The sequence below is a fragment of the Hesperophylax consimilis genome, chromosome 11, assembly GCF_061612785.1.
Source record: "Hesperophylax consimilis isolate HC1 chromosome 11, BYU_Hcon_1.0, whole genome shotgun sequence".
In the NCBI taxonomy this organism is placed as follows: Eukaryota; Metazoa; Arthropoda; class Insecta; order Trichoptera; family Limnephilidae; genus Hesperophylax; species Hesperophylax consimilis.
The window spans coordinates 2,203,650-2,226,076 of NC_142846.1; the positions used below are offsets into that span (position 1 = coordinate 2,203,650).

Genomic DNA, 22,427 nt, shown 5'->3' on the forward strand with positions numbered 1-22,427 from the left:
ATATTAGTGCAAGAGCTCACCCACAGATGACACTAGATATTAGTATATTAGGTTACCCATAGATGGCGTTTAACTGTTAAGTATTGTAGAGATCAAGTGTATGATAAATAAGGTGGGAACTTCAAGGTCGGGGTCTAAATTATTCCAATTGCCTGCTAACTGAGATATCACCCAGTGTTTTGTTGAGCTAGAGTTTTATTTACTAAAAGAGTTTGCAAGAAGACCCCAGAGACACAACAATCCTATCCAGATCAATCCTATCCACAACATCCTATTTCTTACAGCTAGCCCAATAAGTAAACTTGACCTAACCGGTAACGGCGATGGTAACATTTGTAAATATAATAATTATTTTTGGGCCATCATTTGCTCATAACGCTAATTAAATTAAATATAAATAGAATTTATAAATACAATACCTTTTAGCTCCAGAAACGTGGAGCATATAGGCCATTTTATCTGCACCTGCTTTTGTGTCATAAACAAGATGCCTCGGTGATTCGCCTTTGCGGTTCAGGACATTCACGTCCGCCCCGAAGACAATGAGCGCTTGGAGGATATCAACAAAGGTGTTCTTGACGGCGAGATGCAGGGGACTGTTTCCATCATGGTCTCCGAAGGAATGGTTAGCTCCGTGATAAAGGAGAGTCACGGCGCAGTCCAGCCGGTTGCCCAACACCATGAGGTGAAGGGCCGTCTGACCATTGAGATTCAGATTGTCCATGTTGCAGTTGGTCTCCAGCAGGGCCTCTATGACTTCCTTGGAGAGGCACCAGTGCAGCGGGGTGCCCCCGTACTTCATGTCATCCCGGCTGAACTTGAGAGTGTTGCTTTGGAACACGCTGCTGACGTTGAGAGGACTGGCTGAAAAATAACATTACAAACGCATTCATATAAAATAATTATTAAGCTGCCAGTTTTATCTCTTCCTCGAAAGATGTGGGTCTCACTAAATCGCATTTAGGTGCATCCACAGTCGCTATGCGTATATGATGCAAAAACTAAAGTTTAGAGAAACTGAGAAGAACGTCCCATTTGCCATTTTCCCTATGGCACATCTGCGCTTAATCGAGAGATAAAAGATGCCTTCGACTTGCTGAATAAACTCAATATCTCACTTTGACCGCACTTACCATCAAGCCCTCGAGATGGTGGCTGTATCGGACAGTAGGAACTTATACCTAGAATAAAATCGGATTGTCCGCATGTAGCAATTCAATGATGCCCTGCTACGATTTCATAATTATTATGTGACGTATGCACATTGGCGCCTTCTAGAAGGGAGCTCGAGACGGACGACACGACCGGGCGAGTTCAGTACCAAACGAGCAGCCGGCTGGCGACGACGCGATTCAGGAGGGACACGAGCGAGCGCTCCGCACGACATTCTACCGCGCAAGGCAATGACGCAGCAGCTTGTTAAACGTTTTCTCTGGTCATCGTTTTGCTCCAAATCTAAATTTAACAACGCGTGATGTATTGTTTGGCGCCCTCCTCTAATTAAAACAGGTCAGAATATTATGTTTTCACACAATGTCACACCAATTCGTTTGCTACCAATTTTAAATAATGTCCGTGCGCCCAGTACTTAGTACTGACGCTAACCCTTGGGATGTAACATTTTATTTTGTTAATTAGAGATCTCTTGCTCTGGCTCTTTTACGTTGTTATAATAAATGCAATGTTGAAATTCTTAATTCTTTTATTATTGCAATCGTAACAACCCGATGTTGGTTCCCTTTCAGATTGTCACAATGGCGCCAACGTGGTTATAATTTTTACAACAGTTAACTCTTAACTGCCACTATGGTGACACAATGCGGTTTCCAGTCGTCACACGCACTGCTTGCTACTGAAACAAAAACTACTGGACCGATTGCCCTGAAAATTTCAAAGTGTGTTCTTTTTAAAGGAGCCAAGGATCCAAGGCGCTGATAATAACCTAAAACATCACCCTTGAGGTTTTACTAGCGCCAGGCACAGTTTGCCTCGGGCCCTGCGTCTACCAAGAAATACCGAAACTTACCAAACTCCTTTTCAATGAACCAAAATAACCTTCTCCAAACCACTGGTGCCATTTATATATAACATCCACTGTAGTGGCAAGTTTTCAGACTTTACTAAATTTGTCAAATCTCTTGTTTTCACTTGATTTCACTTGACCAAAACTTTATTGTCACCTGTTTTTTTCATTGTTTACTTACTTACTGTCTTACTAATTAGATTCTTAAACGCCGGTTCAACGTTGGTATGACAAAGCCGGCCTTAAGCCAGGTTTAAGGTCATTTTAACCATACAAAAGTGATATGTAGTATGTCAAGTTTTTCACTGTTCCAGCCTTATGCGCCACGTTATATTTTCGCCTAGTTCATTAGGGGTTATTATTTTATTCTTACATATATCTATTCTTTGTTATTTTTTGATGTTATGTCTGCTGTGTACACTACAAAATAAAATAAAATGACGAGCAATGGTGGCGCACACAACTGATTATCTATTAGTAGTTAGTTATTGAATAGGGCAATAAGTACCGCAGAGGTTAGCAGACCCGTCCCCGACCTGCATCTGCATGCCCACGTTGGCGTTGGCCCCAGAAATGACGAGCACCGAGACGCAGTCGGGCTTGTCAGCCAGGCACGCCACGTGCAGCGGTGTGTGGCCGTTTCCGTTGAAGCTGTTCACCCAGCGGCGAGCGCCTTCTTTGCTCAGAAGGCACTGCAAATTTAATTGTTCATGTCACATTAACTCCGCAGAATATAATAAAAGAAGAAGAAGAAAAATCTTTTTGTAAAGGTCACAACATATATCCATAAAAAATTAGATAAGAATCTTTCTCATCTTCTTATCCTCGTCTTTTTCGTTCGGAATGATAATTTTATCAAAACCACATAATATTATATTTAATCCGCAGAACGGGTAATAAATTCTTATAATAAATCAAAACTTTTCGAACTGGAGATGTGGAAAATATATTTATTGTAATAATTTTGGGCTAAGTAAAATCAATAATTACTAAGTAGTTATGTTTTAAAATTAGTAAAATTTTTTACACATAAAAAGTAAAATAAATAAAATTTAAATTAATAAATAAAAAGAGTTGGTCTCCCTCTTACAAAATTCACATTAATAACATTGAGCGAATACAAAAAAAATTTCTGCGTTTTATAAATTTTAAATTAAATATCCCACTAGAAGACTTACAATATCATTTCTTATTAAACACTCTAAAAATACACACATTGGAAGACAGGCGTAAAATAAACGATTTAACTTTTTTATTCAAGATTCTTAACTCTAAATTCGACTGTTGCGAACTTCTGCAACTCATAAACTTACGAATACCTACAATAACAACACGACAAAATACACTATTCCACTGCAACACACATAAGCGAAATTACATTGCGAACTCCCCAATACAACGGTTTCACACTATGGGAAACCAATACTTAGGTGATGTCGATATATTTAACATTAACTTTGCGAATTTTGTGGATTATGTAAAAGACCTATTTCAATACTATTCCTAAATGGAAGTTATATTTTTGTAAACCAGTCAAATCGCTGTATTTTTTAATTTATGTTCTTGATATTTTTAATTTTGTTTCTCGCATATACTTATGTAATTTTATTTTTATTATTTCTTTCTTTTCTTTCTTATGTTTCAAAACTGTCATTAAATTTGTACCACCCACATGTAAAAGCCCTCTGGGTGTTAAATAAATAAATCACTAAACTTGTCCCAGCGAGAGCTCGTTCGAACGTCATCGACGTTTGTCCTCTCCCTTCTCAGACGTCTTGTTTGAAAAAGACTAAATATTCTAGAATGATGACATCACGTACAATCTCTCACTGGGACTAGTATACGGGGTGTCTAGTTGTAAAGTGCACTAAGTTTGGGAGGTGATTCTACATGATAGTAGAAGTAAAAAAAGATAAATAACTTTTTTTCCAATACTAAAATATTTTTCCATAGAAGAATATTTATTTTCCTGTACAAACAATTCATCCTCTTTACCTAAAAACTACCTTAAAATGTTGGAATTTCGAAAAAAATTATTTATATTTTCTACTTCTAAATTCATGTAGAATCACCCCCGAAGTTAGTGCACTTTACCCCTGGACACCCTGTATAATGACCCAACACTGACTTTAACCTTTTTAATACCGGAAAGCATATGACGTATGGCTGTGCATGGCTGGCCGAGAATTATTTGACAAAAAATTAGATCACTGTAAAGTCGGTAATATTAATAAACTGTAGTATAAAAGTGTTTGTCGATCATCCAAATAGATGTGTTTATGTGTTCCATATTCTAAATACATGATATAACCAAGCAACAAAGGAATAAAGAAGAGCGAGTAAAGGCGTTAATCTTGTATGTCCGGCCTGCCGTACACGGTAACGAAGATCATGTGAACGCGCTTAGCGCAGAACCGGTTAACTTGAGTTATGGAGTTATATCACAAAGCAAGCTTTATTTTCAGATACATAATACTTTTATAATTGGAGTGTGGTAAATACTACCTGAGAAATAATTTATTTGCCCCAGGCGTAGATTGGCTCAGGGCCGCTTTAAGGGGTGGAAAAAGGGGATGAGGGTTAATTTTTGAAATGTTATTTAGACAGTAACCTTCTTCTTGTTTTGAAGGTCGAGTGTGCAAAAGTTCATCCATATCGGAATAAAACTCTAGATTTGTATAAAATACAAACCACCCACACCGGTACACCCTTCTTTATATCCATATTATATGAATATCTAGAAGATAGATTAAGCATTTTTTTTCAAAGATTAAAACAAGATCACGATTTTCGAAATGTACCCTTGTTTTTTCCAGTATAAAGTGTGTTAATAAAACAAATGAATAGAATAAACTTACTTCCAAAATATCCTTATCTGTGCTGGCAGCAAAGTGCAGGACGGAGCAGTAATTGTGGGCTAGGATATCCAAGTCACACTGCAGGGACAGCAGGGCTTGCACCATGTTCTTTTTGCCAGCCGCAATGGCCACCTGGACTTACAAACAAATACATACTTTATTGAAGAAAGCAAACACTTTGTTACTTGACAAATGGAAAAAGTTCCTTGTTTAACCACTTTATTTGAGTTATACACGTCGACCGGTTTCGGTTGATCTCAACCTTCATCGGGACAATAATATATATGTTTATGTAATAATTGTTATATCTGCCTTACTTTGCAGATTTAGGTGTTGGGAACTCTCTGTAAAAAGTAAAAGGTTCTACTTATAAATGTGTTTATTTATGTTAAAAATAATAGGTCTGGATTTAGCTGCACTGTTCAATCTTCCCTGTTCTTCCCTGTCAATCTCATCTCACAAGTAATTGTTACACTCTAGCGACATCTGACGGACTCTGGAGTAAGCTTTATGACTAGCGCCATCTATAGCTTAAATACTCAACTTTATTGCCATACATCACAGTAATCAAGTCAATAGTTTATCTGTTTATTGTCTTGATCTTGTCTTGAACTTTTTCATTTGTAAATATGACTTTGTAGTGACTTGTATATTTTATTTGGTGTATTATGCCGTGTTTCGCTACCTCCTTCTTTAGCCAATGTTTTGGACAGCATTACAGTGTCCATCATCAGGGCAGATGTGTAATCCATTACACATCTGAAGTGACAACAACTTATTTGACAGTTATTTTCAAAGTGTCATTGTATAAGCGAATAACTTCTAAGTGGTAGCGAAAATTACGCAGATCTCTGAGATGATCAAAGTCGCCCCATATTATGGTACTGAAATACAATATGGCTTACGGATACATTAACACACACTTCACCACAATCTACATCTGCCCTGATGAAGTACACTGTTACTCTGTCCGAAAAGTTAGCTAAAGAAGGAGAAAGCACAACATGGCACAATAACCCAAAAATTAATCACAATAATAATTTTGGCAACAAAAATCTAAAATCATATCAAAACAAAGGGAATTATTTTTGGAAATGTCTAAGCGTGATACATAGCATGCTGGCACTTTATCAAAAACAATAATTGCAGATGTCTGTGTCCAGCGTGAAATCTGGTTCAATGAACTCAAAATTTCAAATATAAGTGTCATTATAATATTTTTTATGTTGGAACTGATTTTTTAAGAATTCAAGCTATCCCATGATTTTTTGCAGGTTTGGGCCAGTTGTTAAGATAAAATTGTTTACAGTAACTCACCATGATAGGAGTCATCCCATTGAGAGGCTCCACATCGTTCATGTGCGACTGAATCTCGGGATCGTTGAAGTACCTGACGAGGTCCATGTGCGCCAGCAGGTGGCCGATGGACCAAGAGCGGTGGTTCCTCATCACATCGCAGACCTCCTGCAGGCTGGCCACGGAACACTGGAGTCACAACATACATAACGTATTGTATTATCGTTTTTCGTAAAAGCACCTTCACTTGGAAATGGATTAACACGTTACCACGGGGACACCGCCTGCCTTGTTCATCTACTCATCTACAGAACTGTGGTGGTTGGTAACTTTTTGTATAAGGGATGCTGAAGTATGTACCGATTACTATCAAATATAATCTAAATAACATTCATACACCCACAGTAACAACACGACAAAATACAATATTCTACAGCAGCACACATAAGCGTAACTACATTGCCCACTCTATGATACAACGACTTCACACCATGGGAAATCATTACTTGGGTGATGTTGACATATTCAATACCAACTTGGCAAGTTTTGTGGATCATTTAAAACATTTATTTCAACAATACTCCTAAACACATCATGTAAACCTACAAATAGCTGTAATTTTCTGTTTTTGTTTCTTGTGTTTGTATGACTTGTTGCATAGCTTTTTTCAAATGTAATTTTATTCTTATTTTTTATGTTTCAAATTATCTGTCAAAATAAAATTATACTACCAACCATGTAAAAGCCCTCTGGGCGTTAAATACATAAATAAAGTCAATTCAATACACCCATAGAATAAAGTTTTATGAATCAGCGCATAAGCCAATAATTGATTGATTGGTGCTTTAAAAAATTGAAATTGACCTTTCTTTCGTATAGTGGCGGGGTCTGAGGGAACATTTAGGTCGGTGAGCCAGTCTAGGGCCTCAGACGGCGTCCTGGGGACCCCATCAATCCCAATGGGGAATGAATAGAGCAGGCATTCATTGACCAATAGACTGCTTGTACCACGTTAAAGTCGATAAGTACCGCGAATGAACCGTCCCCAGTACATAAGCCAGCAAGAGTTTGAATATCCCAAGATAGTTTTTAGTCCTTCCTGAACATTTTTACAAATGGTTCTTCCGCAGTATAGAACTTAAACTGACAATATAAAAATCTATAGACCAGCCCACGAACAAGATGCATTTGTAGTGGTACGCCACTATTTTAGTCAGACGTCGTTCTAGAAGTTTCCAAACAAGCTTCTTGGATTTTCTTTTATTTTTTAATATTTGTTACTGTAGCAACTGGAATGTTAGAGAACGTGTTATTTTTCACCTATATAAGCGACAGCGGGAAGGAAATCGACAGTACAGTACCAGCAACCTTGACATCGACATCGAATTATTTTGCCTACGTGACGCGCTTGGAAGCATTCTCGAATCTTCCTTTCGTAAAACATTCTGTTGTATTTTCTACGTTTATTTATTTTTCGGATGTGTTATAAAAAACTGCTCAAGTCAAATTCAGTAGCTATTTATTAATATTTAGAATGCTAAATATAACTTCAGTGGTGACCCCGACGAATACACGCAACATCGTCCTCTTCATCAGCCAAAGAGAGGTCCAGTGATAGAACCAGCAATAAACCAACAACAGAGCAAATATGCAGCAGCCCAAACTTTCTACGTTTATTTATTTTTCGGATGTGTTATAAAAAACTGCTCAAGTCAAATTCAGTAGCTATTTATTAATATTTAGAATGCTAAATATAACTACAGTGGTGACCCCGAAGAATACACGCAACATCGTCCTCATCATCAGCCAAAGAGAGGTCCAGTGATAGAACCAGCAATAAACCAACAGAGCAAATATGCAGCAGCCCAAACTTTCTACGTTTATTTATTTTTCGGATGTGTTATAAAAAACTGCTCAAGTCAAATTCAGTAGCTATTTATTAATATTTAGAATGCTAAATATAACTACAGTGGTGACCCCGAAGAATACACGCAACATCGTCCTCATCATCAGCCAAAGAGAGGTCCAGTGATAGAACCAGCAATAAACCAACAGAGCAAATATGCAGCAGCCCAAACTTTCTACGTTTATTTATTTTTCGGATGTGTTATAAAAAACTGCTCAAGTCAAATTCAGTAGCTATTTATTAATATTTAGAATGCTAAATATAACTACAGTGGTGACCCCGAAGAATACACGCAACATCGTCCTCATCATCAGCCAAAGAGAGGTCCAGTGATAGAACCAGCAATAAACCAACAGAGCAAATATGCAGCAGCCCAAACTTTCTACGTTTATTTATTTTTCGGATGTGTTATAAAAAACTGCTCAAGTCAAATTCAGTAGCTATTTATTAATATTTAGAATGCTAAATATAACTACAGTGGTGACCCCGAAGAATACACGCAACATCGTCCTCATCATCAGCCAAAGAGAGGTCCAGTGATAGAACCAGCAATAAACCAACAGAGCAAATATGCAGCAGCCCAAACTTTCTACGTTTATTTATTTTTCGGATGTGTTATAAAAAACCGCTTCAGCCAAATTCAGTAGTTACTTATTAATATTTAGAATACGAAATATAACTACACATTTATTGACAAAAATAGTATTTACAAGAAAAAAATAATATGAAAGTTTTTTTAATTCGGATTAAATAAATAATAATTAGTATTATTTTAATTTAATCCTATAAGGGAGGTCTAAAAAGTTTTAAAATGGTATTTGCTTTTAACGACATCTTGAAAAAAAAGAAATATAGTATTTAAGAAATATGCTTATTTTATAACACTGCGTATATCAATTTTTTCTTTTTTCGACTTTCTTTTAAAACTACGCATGCGCTCAGGTTTGAATCGTCAAAATAAGTGTTTTGAGCAATTACCGATGCTTTTGAACAAAGTTTGGTAAAAAAAGGAAACTGAAAAATAAAAAAAATAAAAATCGCGTATCACAGAATTAAAAATTATAAAAGAAGTAAAAAATATAAAAGAAAGTCACAAAAAGTAATTTCGTTTTTTGAGAATTTAAGTTTATACAACAGATAAACAACCCTCTTTGGCTGCATAAACAATGTCTTGTTGATTCATCATATCTGCTAGAAAAGATTGCATTTCGTCGCCCTGAACACAACACCAGATTGAACGACTTATTTAGAACACCACACTGTAAAGCCAAATATGCACAAAACTCTTTAATAGAGCGTATCTATAAAACTCACAATGCCTCTAGAGATGTACACATTTTCAACTGTAACTTGAAAACATAAAATGCAACTTACTAAACTGATAACTTAATTTTTTATTTTGTGAAATAATCCTATCATCTTAGTTTATTTTATTGTTTTTATTATAATCATGCGAAAACTGTATTACTACTAACTGTCTATAATTGTTTTTATAAAATTTTGTAATTCCTTATAATGTATATTCTTTATATTTCTTTGTCATTTATAAATATATTGTATAGGTGCAAATATTGAATCAAAGACTAGAATTAATGGAACATTTTTTTTTTTTTTTTTTACAGTGAATACCTCACAAGAGTCCCAACTGCTCCCGTCTGGAGCCAGTGAGACTATGGTATCCCCAATTGGGGGATGTTGTGAGGCTGAAGGTAAGTGGGGAAGGGAAAGAGGAAGGTGGGGAAGTACCTGGCTATTCAGATCTAGTCACTAAACACGGCTAAAGCCATTTGGAGCAACGTTTCAATTCTGAATGGTGGTCTTACACCAGGGCGATACTGGTAGTATCTTCCACTCTGGAACGTGCCGCAAATATACTATATATTATTTTAATTAATTAATTGTGAAATAACACAAATTAATCAAATAAAATTTATTTGCGCACGCCGGGTTCGAACCCGCGACCTTCGGAATGGCAGTCCAATGCGTTACCACTGGACTATGCCGGCCGTCGCATATTGGTCTAATATTGTAAATAATTGCTGTTTATGCTAAATATATAAATGACTGTTTCCTAAATAAAATTTAAAATTTTTAAAAAAAGCATGCATCTTTCCATAAATTATTTTATAGCTGTCAACCTCTCGGCGAGTACGACCATACTATTACGGCCAGAACAAAATACTCCCCAAAGAGAATGGCCGTACTATAGCGTCTATGATTATTAAGATTGAATAAATAATAATATTTTTTCGAATACTATTACATCGCTAGATTTTGAAAAAACTATGGTTTTGAATTTAAGTGCACTTCAAAAATGCTCACTCCTGAGACACAGTTTTGTTCGATAAAGCTCACTCTCCGAGAAGTTAAAGGTACATATATCAGTAAGGTTTTTACGTATATGTTTATTAGTAGGGCTATTGATGTAAACATAAAAGATTAATGAGCAAAAGAATATGCTACACAAACCTTGCGGGTTACTTTAAGGAAGAGGGGAATAACTTCGCTGTAAATGGTGAACATCGTCATTGCTTCAGTCTCGTTACTGGATCTGTACAAACTGTAATAGAAAGAAATATGTATATCAATTCCACTTCCATTCAATATATTAAGTAAGGAAACAACCAATAATTCAACCGTTCAATAACATTATATAAATGTTGTAATGGATACTTTTACGTAAATCATAAATAATACACAATATAACTTCAAAATAATTTAATGTAATTCTCTTTGGAAAACCGTTTGTGCGCCAGTGACAAAGTTTTTTTCCTGCCGACAAATGGATTTCGCCCTACCTGGAATTTTTTTAGATGTGATTTAAACCTGTATGCCATGAGAAAGTGCATAATTTTTTTTTACAGAATCACTTGCACTTGAAACACTTTAGAGTTCATTGTTGATTTCACGCATCTAGCGCCTCGGAAAGGGTCTGCTGTTCCAAAGATTAAAGACAATATTAACGAATCTCAAACGAAAATTGTGAAACAGAAAAGACAAAAAAAGATTCAGTCGCATCTAGGAATTGAACCCAGGACCTTAGCCTTACCGGGGCAGTGCTCTGACTATTGAGCTAATTCGACCATAACAACTTACCTCATTTTTACCGTTTCATACTTCGACTGAGAGCTGCCACCATTATCTTCATTTTCTAAATGTATATTTTTATTGGCTGCCATCTTTACGTACACGCTTCTTCTTTATATTTACAAGCATAAAAACGAACTAAAAGAAGATTTTGGGTTCACCGATTTGACAAAATAAATGTTAATTGTAAGGCATTTGTGGCCGGCAAGGAACTAAATGAGATTGTTGTCAAATGAACATTTATTTCCAACCTCAATCCACACCTTCTCTGCTAAATAATTTGTAATGTAATCCGGTAAATTATAGCTAAATAAATGTGGATATTTACCAACCCCCGGAACAAATTTAACATTCAAATCATGTTCGGACTTCATTTCTGTCAAAGGAGTAAAAGATGCGAATGCAACATGCATAGCGTGCTACTAGCACTGTCAGTAGCGTGCAACTGACGTCAAACCCATACTTGAGGCGTTGCATCGTATATAAACACTAGCAAAAAAGTTTTTTTTTTATATTAACCGGTCAGCAACGTAAGCAGATATACACGATAAAATAACGATAGCAGTCAAGTACAATAAGCGTGTTTACACGTCAACGCGTGTGTTTCCACAAAAATCGTCATAACTCCGTTATTCTTCTAGTGACATCCCTAAAACAAAAAGTAGAATATTCGTATTGAATGAAGCTTCACATCTCTATTCAAAGTTATCCATAGAAACCCGTAAAAAGACCTACTCAGTGGAAGCAAATTTTACCCGCCAAATCGTAAAACGACGCCAAGAAAGCCGTTTGACGTGCCGACCCGCCTCGCAAGTTTAATTATTTTTTTAAAAATATATTTTGTATGAAATGGTCAAAAAGTGAAGTGACAGAATTGTTTATTGTACATTTGTACGATGAAATAAGTGTTTTTTTTTTACATTATCCGTGATTTTAGTATCGTTTTTACATAAAACATTACAGGTGAGTCATTTTTACAATTTTTTCATGTTTCCATTCTAAATTTAAATATTTACAAATGTTAATATTTATTTATGATACAACAATTTGAAAGCCTATTTTGTAACCTTTCTAAAACAGTTTTTACTATTCGGCTCCGTTCAGTAATGTTTCATTTATAGAGCTTTGATTGTGAGGCGGTAATAACACAACGTTTTCGTGAAATTGACATTTCGGTAAAGACATCTTAGCTTCAAGTTCGCGAAAAGTCGGAGGGGTTAATTCCACACAGGAGGCTCTGAGGAAAATAAATTCCCTCAGGGCCTATGTCCTCTCTGGGGATGTTGATTTGATCACACGTTCCATCACCTTGGATAGAATGCATGTGATCGTTATGGGGTGGTAGTTGGCCAGGTTGGAGCGGTCACCCTTCTTTGGAATAAAATGAATGACTGCACTTCAGGAACATGTTAACGCCTAAGGTGCGGGTGACAGATTTTTTCACCTGCGTGGATAAATGGTAGTAGCTTTAGTCCGGTAACACATAAATTCAACAAGCAAACTGGATTGCGAAGTGAATGAAGAAAGCCGTGAAATTGATTTCTCTGAATTATTTTGTCGCCATATTGAAAGCGGAGTTGGAATGAAACCAATAGATACTTTGATCAAGTCAAGACCGATAAAGCATTCCTCCGCCAGTCACGAATACATAAATGAAAGCATGTCATTATAGACGAATTGTACATATTCATCGCACGGTTCGGAGTAAATAAGTTTGAATCAGTCAGTAATGGACAACAGATAAGTTGATCGCATTGAAATTTTTTGGAGAAACAATGCCACAAGATAGCTACAAGTCTATAGTATGTATGCTCCATTTTTCAGACATTGAAAAACAAGCAACTTCAAGTCCCCGTTTTGATAGAATATAACATTAAATGTTAACTGTTTGTTGTAAAAAAATAAAGCAACTCACCTGAAAGCCTCGTTAACACTCTCGTTGACCGGCCGCGGTATGATTATATCATAATTGTCAGTGTTGGTGGAGAAGAACCCACCTGTGCCACGCGTCGGGTTGTACATGAGGATGCCGTCGCCGCGGCAATATGGCAGTCGGGTCTCATACTTGTCCTGCGAGACTGTAATCACAGTCGTGGCCGCGGTTGGTAGGCTGCGGAATACTGAAAGCCAATTTAACAATATTAAATATTAACGTATGGAGCATCGTTGATGCGATGGGTCCCTGACTCGAATAGGTCAAGGGGAATGATGTACATAATAATATCTTGTAAAATTCCACAACATTTCATCGAAGCTACAAATATAAATCAATCTAAAGCTCTATTGCATTCCTATTTGGAGAGAAGAAAGGATTAACTTATTTTTTAAATTTTGATCAACTCAATTATTTTAGAACTTATTGCGACATTTTATTTATTTATTTTATTAGGTACAATATTTTTTACAATTCAAGTTTTCCAGTAATGTAGGCCTCACTGGGTGGCTTGCCCGTGCTGAGGCCTTCATTTTATAATATGAAATATAAACTACATAATACATTTTATGAGAAAAATTATACATTTAAAATTAAAAATACATAATAATATATTTAAAATTAAAAAAAAAATAGTACATTGAAAATAATCTTGTGTGTTTGTGAGTGATGTGTGTTTATATTGGTTTTGTGTGTTACGTGTAGGTTTTATTTTTATTTTATGCTATGAAATTTTGGTAATATTGTCTTTTTTGTTCTTTAATCCATTTTGTAATTTTGTGTGTAAATTTATTACATTAGATACATATCAGCTGATCGACACAATAAGATAATAATAAGATAGTCTCACTGGCTCCAGGAAGTTCTCTAAACTCTACTATACTATTCTGACAATTTTAGCGCCCGAAAATATTTTTTTTATGACTTGACTTCAAAACATCGACTTCTCTCTACTTTATATGCACGAAATATGCGTGTATTATATATATAAACCTTCCGGAAGAATTTCTCTAAATGATAGTGAAAACCCTATCAAAATCCGTTGCGTACTTTAGAGGAACTAAGCGCACAAACAGACAGACGCAAAAAGCGACTATATTTTATACAATTTAGAGATTAGTGATAGTTCTATGAACGTGACGGTTAGCCGCCATACTATGAGCGTAAAATATTCATTTTGATTTGAATGAAATAGATATGAACTCTAACGCCAACTGACTCTATTTTCATCTTAACTTAAGTACTTGTTTTTGCAAAGTGATGTGTTTGTAAATTTTACTTACTAGATAACGTGTTAATTTTTTTTTTAACGATATAAAGTTTTTTTACAGGTGTTTTTTTCGATGTCTGTCTCATTAGAATAAACCTGTGTCGAGACAGACGTATTGAGTACATAAATTAATGTTTACATATTATTTGATACATATAATATTTCATAACATTAAATGAATATATTTATAAAAATAGCACATAATCTATCATATGTAGTTTCCCCAGAATAGCTAGTTATATTCAGATGATTTTTAAATGTACACGCTGGCATTCAAGAGGTTAAATTGCACTGTTTTCCATCTCCTACAACTGAAATAGTTGTTTCTTATTGTAATTATGTTGAATAAAAGTGTTGTTCATTAAAAAAATGAGTATTGAATGGTAGTTGCAGGTAAAATTTTGCTGTGAATGGTAATGGTGTGCAAGGAAGGCACAATCGACTGAATCAAATACTTGAGGTGGGTAATGTCAAAATAATAATTAGTCAGAATAACAAAAGACTAAACGAGACGAGACGAAAAGATTATGCATAGGTCAATGTATAAATGTCAATAAGGCAAGGAGTGTGTGCCGAGACTGAGTTATATGGCTATTCATCCCAAAACGGCTTGATGATTTGGTGATCGCGCTTTCGGAGCATCGGAAGGCTTAGAATAAACTCCCTCCGGAACTAAGATCCATAACAAGTCCAACAGAATTCAGGTCTTAACTAAAAACTTACCTTTTTAAGATGTCATACCCTTAAATTAAATATACCATTCCTGAGATAAAGTCCAATTATATCCAATTTTCCAATTATGTCCTAAATCCTGTATCTAAATTTCGCTAATAAACAATTAGTTAATGTTAATTAAGTGCTAATCTTAAATGATATTTTTTGATATTTGTCATCACTTGGTCAATATCTTCGTCTGGTAAAAACTTGTAAGTGATATTATAAGGATAAATTACTCTTTTTCATAGTCAAAATAAATGTAAGTGCTCCTAAGATCAAAATAGAACAGGCTAAGATTTGTAACATCACTTACTGACTTCTGTGATTAGGTTTTGCTCACACTATGGGCAACACTGCTTGGCAAAGTCACTTACTTATTTTTGCCTGACATATTTTGAAAATATTCCCGTATGGTGGCAGCACTTACCATTTTTTTATTTTTATTCTTTATATTGGCTTTCACCCATTAAGAGTGATCTTGGCCATACATTACAACATTTTTCTTATTAATAAATACAACAAATTACAGGATAAAATTGATTACACAACATAACATAACATAAACCCAACTGTCATTCCTGTCAGATTGGTGTGTGTGCTTTTTGCTTCGGTTGAAGATTCATATTATTTAGAGTATTTTAAACAGTGTAAAACGTAATTTATTCATGTAAGTTTTTAGATTCTCACGGCCAAAAGCATTTTTGTTGTTTGTTTTTGGGGTGTTAGGCCGTGTTGCGCACATCGTTCCGGACACATCTACCGGATCTGCCCTGATGATGGACACTGCAACGCTGTCCGAAACGTCGGCTAAAGAAGGAGTTAGCGCAACACGGCATAACACCCCAAAAACAAACAACAAAAAAGTAATTTATTCATTTTAATTTGTTTGAAACATTAAAGAACATGTCAATTACTGAAAAAGTTAGTAAAAAGACACTAAAAATGGTGAATCTTGTGAAAAAAACGTGTTCCGAAAATGATGATTCTTGCTACCAATCCACGACATCTCATGTGAGTATTATTGTTTTATAATGAAGAAAATAATTCAATTCTTTTGCCAAGAAAGAAGTTGCAAACAAGAAAAGGAAATTGACAATTGTCTAGGTCTTATTTCTTCAAGAAAGGTGACGCAAAGGTGCGAATTTGTCAAACTTTCTTTAAAAATACACTATGTATTTCTGATGGACCTATCATCCACGCTTTTAAAACACGGAACAATATGGGAGTATTCGAAGGACCAGATAAACTAGGTAAACACTCTCCGTCAAATAAAACCTCAGCAGATTCTCTAAATTTTGTAAAATCACACATAGAAAAGTTTCCTGTAATGGAATCACACTATTGTTGTCGATCAAGCAAAAGGCTGTACCTTGATTCCAAGCTTTCAATTGCAAAGATGTACGAGCTTTACACGACAGAGTGTGCAAGCCAGAATAAATCTCCAGTATCAAAAATATCGTACAGACGAATATTTTCAACGAACTATAATTATTCGTTTTTTAAACCTAAGAAGGATCAATGCGTGACATGTAACAATCACGACAGTGCCTCTAATGAAGCTAAACTAACATTGTCAACAGGATACCAGCTTCACCGAAAAAGGATAGAATATGCTCGGTTAGCCAAAACTACGGATAAAGAGCGATCGAACATTGATCCGTCTTTTTTATCTGCAACCTTCGATCTCCAAAGTGTGCTACAAATACCGTCTAGTGACACTTCTCAATTGTACTACTCTCGCAAGATCTGTGTCTACAATTTGACGATATACGAATCACGCTTGCCTAATGACGGGTATTGCAATGTTTGGACAGAAATGATTGGGTAGTTCGGAAATAGGAAGTGCCTTGTGGTTCTGGCTGAAATAAATTCCCCAAACTGTTAAAGAATTGTCTTTATTTTCAGATTGCTGTGGAGGTCAGAATCGAAATCAACACATAGCTGCATTTTTATGTATGTGGTGCAAACACTTCATTTCGATTGCATTGAGCACAAATTCTTAGAAACTGGACACACTCACATGGAAGTTGACTCCATGCACAGTGCAATCGAAGCTCAAAAGAAAAATGTACCAATTTTTTCAATAAATGATTGGATGACAGTTTTCAGATTGGCACGGTCTTCAAGGAAACGAAAGAATGCTAAGCCATTTAATGTCCATCAACTGGCATTTTCTGAAATGTTAGATTTGTCTGATTTATCAAAAAAAACCGTAACAAAGATGAGAATGGTGATACCGTTAAATGGCTGAAAATAAAATGTGTCAAGTTTGAGAAATCTAAGCCACATTGTTTCCAGTATCGTTATGACTTTACCACGTCGTATAGTAATATTGTATTTACCAAAAGCAGAGGTCGGCAATTCGTCATGCCTACAGAAATAAAGGAGGCATACTCAACTCTACTGCCCATATGACAGGCAAAAAAGAAAGACTTGGAAAGATTGTGTACTTTGGGAATAATTCCTATTGAAGTACAAGAATGGTACCATAATCTGCCCGTCAGTCAGACTGCAAGAGACGTGGCACCAGAGTCTGATGAAGATGACTCTGAAGACGGTGAATGAATGTTACCTACTATGTAGCATTAATTTTTTAGTTTACGATTAAAAAAATATGTCTTAAATATTTAAATTATTATTACTAGTACAGGGTGCGCCAGAGAAACTTACTTATTTGAAAAAATTCCCGACCGTTGAGTTGGGCAGGTAGAGGGGCGGGAGGGGGCGCATCTGGAGGGGGACTTCCCCAAGTTTGTTTCCCATTTTCGTCAGTTGCCATTATGCTGTGGTCTAGAGAGCTTCTTTTGTAACGGTCGAATGCAGCTCGTTACAGGAGCATGATCGAGGAATTTTTTATTCCAAGCCTCGAAGAAATGAACGTTAGGGACGTGTGGTTTCAGCAGGATGGAGCCACAGCACACACAGCACGAAACTCAATGAATTTGCTGCGACAACATTTCCCCAACCGCCTCATCTCTCTCCGAGGCGATCTCCCATGGCCGGCGCGCTCTCCGGATTTGACTCCATGTGATTTTTTTTTATGGGGTTATTTGAAATCCTTTGTTTATGTCGATCGACCACGGACCATAGATCACCTGAAGAACAACATTCGCGATGCTATTGCCAATATTCCGATTGATATGCTGAGAAGAGTGGACGAGAACTTCAAAAAACGACTTAACCAGTGTATGCGCGATGAGGGTCGCCATTTAAAAGATGTAATTTTTAAGACAGTATAGAAAAAAACTTGGTACACTGCATTTTCAAATAAAAAAAGAATTACAACAATAACTACAGTGCTTTTGTTTTTATTGAACTTTCAAATAAGTAAGTTTCTCTGGCGCACCCTGTATGTTTGTTTATGAACAGTTGATCAAAATTAGTTTTGTCTGCCACAAAATAATAGGTTTGCCTTTATTTTAATCACTGATAATTCATGATAATAAGAAATCATTCACATAAGTTTCTTAAAAGGCTCAACTATTGACAAGCAGAAGTCAGTAAGTGCAACCAATTTTTGATTTGTCTCAAAAATTATAAAAACCTCCTTATTTTGTGAAAAAAATTATTTTGCATCTGTATCTTTATAAAATAATAAACATTTTGAAGTATGCAACATGTGTTTTTCTTATGATTCCTGATTTATAGAGTTCTTCAAATATTAAAATTCAAATATCTCAGAAACACCAAAATGTTAGTTACCAACTTCTGCCAGCAACCCGACGATATGAAGTGTATAATTATGAGTAATTAATTAAAGGGGTTTATTTTCAGATTCCGGTTTAGAATTATATATGTATATAAAAGATTTTGGTCAAGTGGTAATAATATAAATATGGTAGACATGGTAGAATAACAAAATAAAGAAAGGTGATAATAATTAACTTGCACAATATTGTTACTGTAACATCTAATTAGATACATATCACTTACTTGCATTCAGCATTGTTGATTATTATTTGAATTCGCCTATAATATTAATATTATAATAAAGAATAATATTTATTTTGACGTAATTTGTACAGTTCAGTCAAAAGTGACATTTGTGCAGGAGTACCAACAATTGCGCACAATGGTATATACCAGAGGTTCCCAAACTTTTTTGCCCCGTAGACCACTTGCCAAATTTTTTTTCCGTAGACCCCCTGCCTTCTGAATATTAAAATTTCCTAAAACTTTTAACGTCCCATGTGATAATCATTTATTTTTTAAGTAAAAAGATTCCCTTCCCTTGCCTGTTCAACAACCGGGTGGCGGCATAGTTCCTCTGTCTTTACATTGTGCAGACGGGGGCGCCCTTGTGAGGTATTACACCAAATGAAAATGAAGCAACAGGAATTTCTTTCTGTAGCTGGCCCTACAGAACTCCCCTTTAAGTTCTTTGTCAGTGCTTATTCCGGTCAGTTCTTCTTGTCACATGATATCAGATTCTTCAAAGTTGCATTTCCATAGTCAAAATGTCCTCAAACTTAGTTTTGAAATCAGTGTGAAGAGCATTTAAATGTTGAACGTCATTATTACCCTGGACGTTTTTCAAAAACAAGTTGGGGAACTAGAAAAATTCGCCGCTTCGAATGTGCAATGTTTTGCTTGTGTACGGGACGGCACTGTAGTCGCCGGCCGCACAGACGATATAGCGGGAGTGGCCGGCTGGCCGCTTCGACGCCTTGGAAGGGAAGGTCGGGAAAAAGTAGGGAGAATGTTGAAAAAATGGAAAAAATGGGGAAAAATATGGGGAAAATGAAAAGTGGGGAAATATGTGGTAAAAAATGGGGAAAAATTATTAACGGGAAAAATGGGAAAAAATGTGGGGAAAAATTGGGAAAAATATAGGGAAGGGAGAAATGGGGAAAATGTGGGAGAAAGGTATAAGGCAGGGGGAGGAAGGTAGGGGGGAACCTGCGCCCTGACTAGGGACGCTTCGACTATTGTAACAGTTTCTTCTTGATGAACGCCAGGGAGCCGGGAGAAAGAAGAAGGCCAGGTTGCAGTGAAGGTCCAGGGCAGAAGTGGCTTGAAGATGGCAGTCAGGGCAGTCCAGGAGAGATGTTGATGATCCGATCGTTGCTGGCTCTCTGCCAAATTGCACAAGTTGTCCGCCTTTTAAAGGACCAACGGGCCTAGCTCTCCCTTTGTTAGCGACAAATTCCGAGATTTATTTTTGGGTTCCCGGAATTTGTCACAGGACTGAGCGCCGTTGTTGCGTAACTTGGAAGGGGATGATTTTGACTAGGTCCCTGACTGTTTCTTCAATCCACTTTGCCCGGGTCATTTTTATTTAAATACATTTTTGTGAGTTTGCACAAATTACATATTAAAAGGGGAATTGACATCCAAAAGGCAGTTTTGCACAATATTCAATTTTGTGCAAACGGCAAGTTTTGTAAAGGAAACTGCGTTTGCACAATTTCAAATTTTGTGCAAATTTACATATTAAAGAGAGAAAACATATATTTAAAAGGGAAGATTTGCACAATATTCAATTTTGTGCAAATCTTCCATGTTTTGTACAGATGATAGGTATTTAATTTATAAGAGGGTGTTGGGGGGTCAAGCCTTTGTTTTTTGTCTATAATGATGACTGCTTGACCCCGTGGTTTTATTTATTAATCAACAGATAAGATTTACAGTTTTACACAAGTGCAGATAAAATTACAGATTTTTATAGAGAAATTTGTTGCATAAATTCGAATATGCGCAGAGATGAGTTTGTAAAGGAACTGCCTCTGCGTAAATTCAGATTTATGCAAATTAATTTAAGTCAGTGGAGGTACGTCCGGTACAGCTTGAATATATTAATTCTGACGAGAAAAGGAACGTAGACTCTATTTATTGAATGTTGACTCAAATAACAACTTTACGAAATATAAAAATACAAATATCAAATAAGTAATTTCTCAGTCTATTATATTTGTTTTAGGTCTATTGTGTCATTTAATGAACTCCTAAATGTTGACTTGAGGTAAATGGGGGTCCGCTCGTATGTACCCCCACTTGCATCTCGTGGACCCCCAAATTTTTTTCTCCCTAACATAGACCCCCAGTATGCAAATATCGACCCCTGGGGGTCCATATAGACCACTTTGGGAACCTCTGGTATATACCATAAATGAAACACTGTGAACCCAATGATATATAACACCCATAGTGGACTAGATCGCCAACCTGGCGGCCATTGCCGTAGGAATTTGAAGCCATCTTGAAAGAGTCAGATTACGGCGGGAATTCAAAATACATGCATTCTATCGTACATTAAGAACATATTTTTATGTAGTATATTATCAGTTATAATATACTACATTATATTATTATTACTATATTATTATATTCATGTAGTATATTATCAGTTATAATATACTACATGAATATACATTAAATTAATACCAGTATCACATATTCGTGACTTGGGTGTAATATTCGATGAAAACTTGTCATTCATTGAACACATCAACCATATATCTAATAAGGCTTTAAAGATGCTTGGCTTCCTTTGCAGAACTTTAACTAATATTAACTTAATTTTAAGTCCATAGATTGTATGAGAACCCTCTATATTTCATTAGTCAGAAGTCAATTGGAGTATAATTCACCTATTTGGTCCCCTTTATATAAAGTTCACTCCAATAATATAGAAAGAGTTCAGCACAAATTTCTTAAGTACGTAAATTTTAAGCTCGGAATTCCTATTGATTACATTAATTATGTCAGTTTGATAAATCAATTGCATCTAATAACACTGTCTGACAGGAGAATTATTTCAGACCTGGTTGTGTTACACAGAGTCATTAACAACTTAATTGATAGTCCTGCCATCCTTGCCACTATTAAACTACATGTGCCGACTAGGAATACAAGACAAAATATAACATTTTTCTGTAATACATACTCGACCAACTATCAGACACACTCACTGACCAATAGGATGCATGATCTGGGCAACAAGTTTGGGGGCGCTATTGATTTATTTATTGACTCCATATATAGAATTAAGCATAATCTACACCAACACTTTGTTGAACCCTACAAATTAGATTAGCGTTGGTAAATTAGTTTAAATGTTTTGTCATATATGTAGTGTTGTTGTAATTTATTTTTTACTTTATGTTACTCTTACGTTTTACTAATATTGATCATATTTTTTAATATTTTCTTATTATACTTGTTTTCACAATTTTACAAGTGTGTATTTTGTACCTTCTTTAAAATGGATTATATCTATTTACTGTCAATATCTCCTGTATAATACATATTCTCCTATGTACACTGCATCATGTATCACTTCTACGTAAAAGCCTTTTTAGGCGTATATATATATATAAATAAATAAATAAATATTT

At 35.7% G+C, this 22,427-nt stretch overlaps 1 protein-coding gene across 2 annotated transcripts in view; it reads right to left on the minus strand.

The window, feature by feature from the left end:
• iPLA2-VIA (calcium-independent phospholipase A2 VIA) overlaps nt 1–19,131 on the minus strand; it is a 42,851-nt gene extending 23,720 nt beyond the window's left edge. The window contains exons 1-7 of one of the 2 annotated variants that reach the window (XM_089637197.1): nt 19,024–19,131; nt 13,086–13,290; nt 10,553–10,643; nt 6,199–6,366; nt 4,882–5,013; nt 2,532–2,715; nt 420–864 (exon numbers count right to left, since the gene is read on the minus strand). In XM_089637197.1, the coding sequence (XP_089493323.1) occupies nt 420–864; nt 2,532–2,715; nt 4,882–5,013; nt 6,199–6,366; nt 10,553–10,643; nt 13,086–13,290; nt 19,024–19,036 (1,238 nt within the window). In that variant the 5' untranslated portion in view covers nt 19,037–19,131. Of the gene's footprint in view, nt 1–419; nt 865–2,531; nt 2,716–4,881; nt 5,014–6,198; nt 6,367–10,552; nt 10,644–13,085; nt 13,291–19,023 lie in introns of those variants that run through there. The other variant, XM_089637198.1, reaches the window with a different exon arrangement.
• Nucleotides 19,132–22,427: the final 3,296 nt, after the last annotated feature.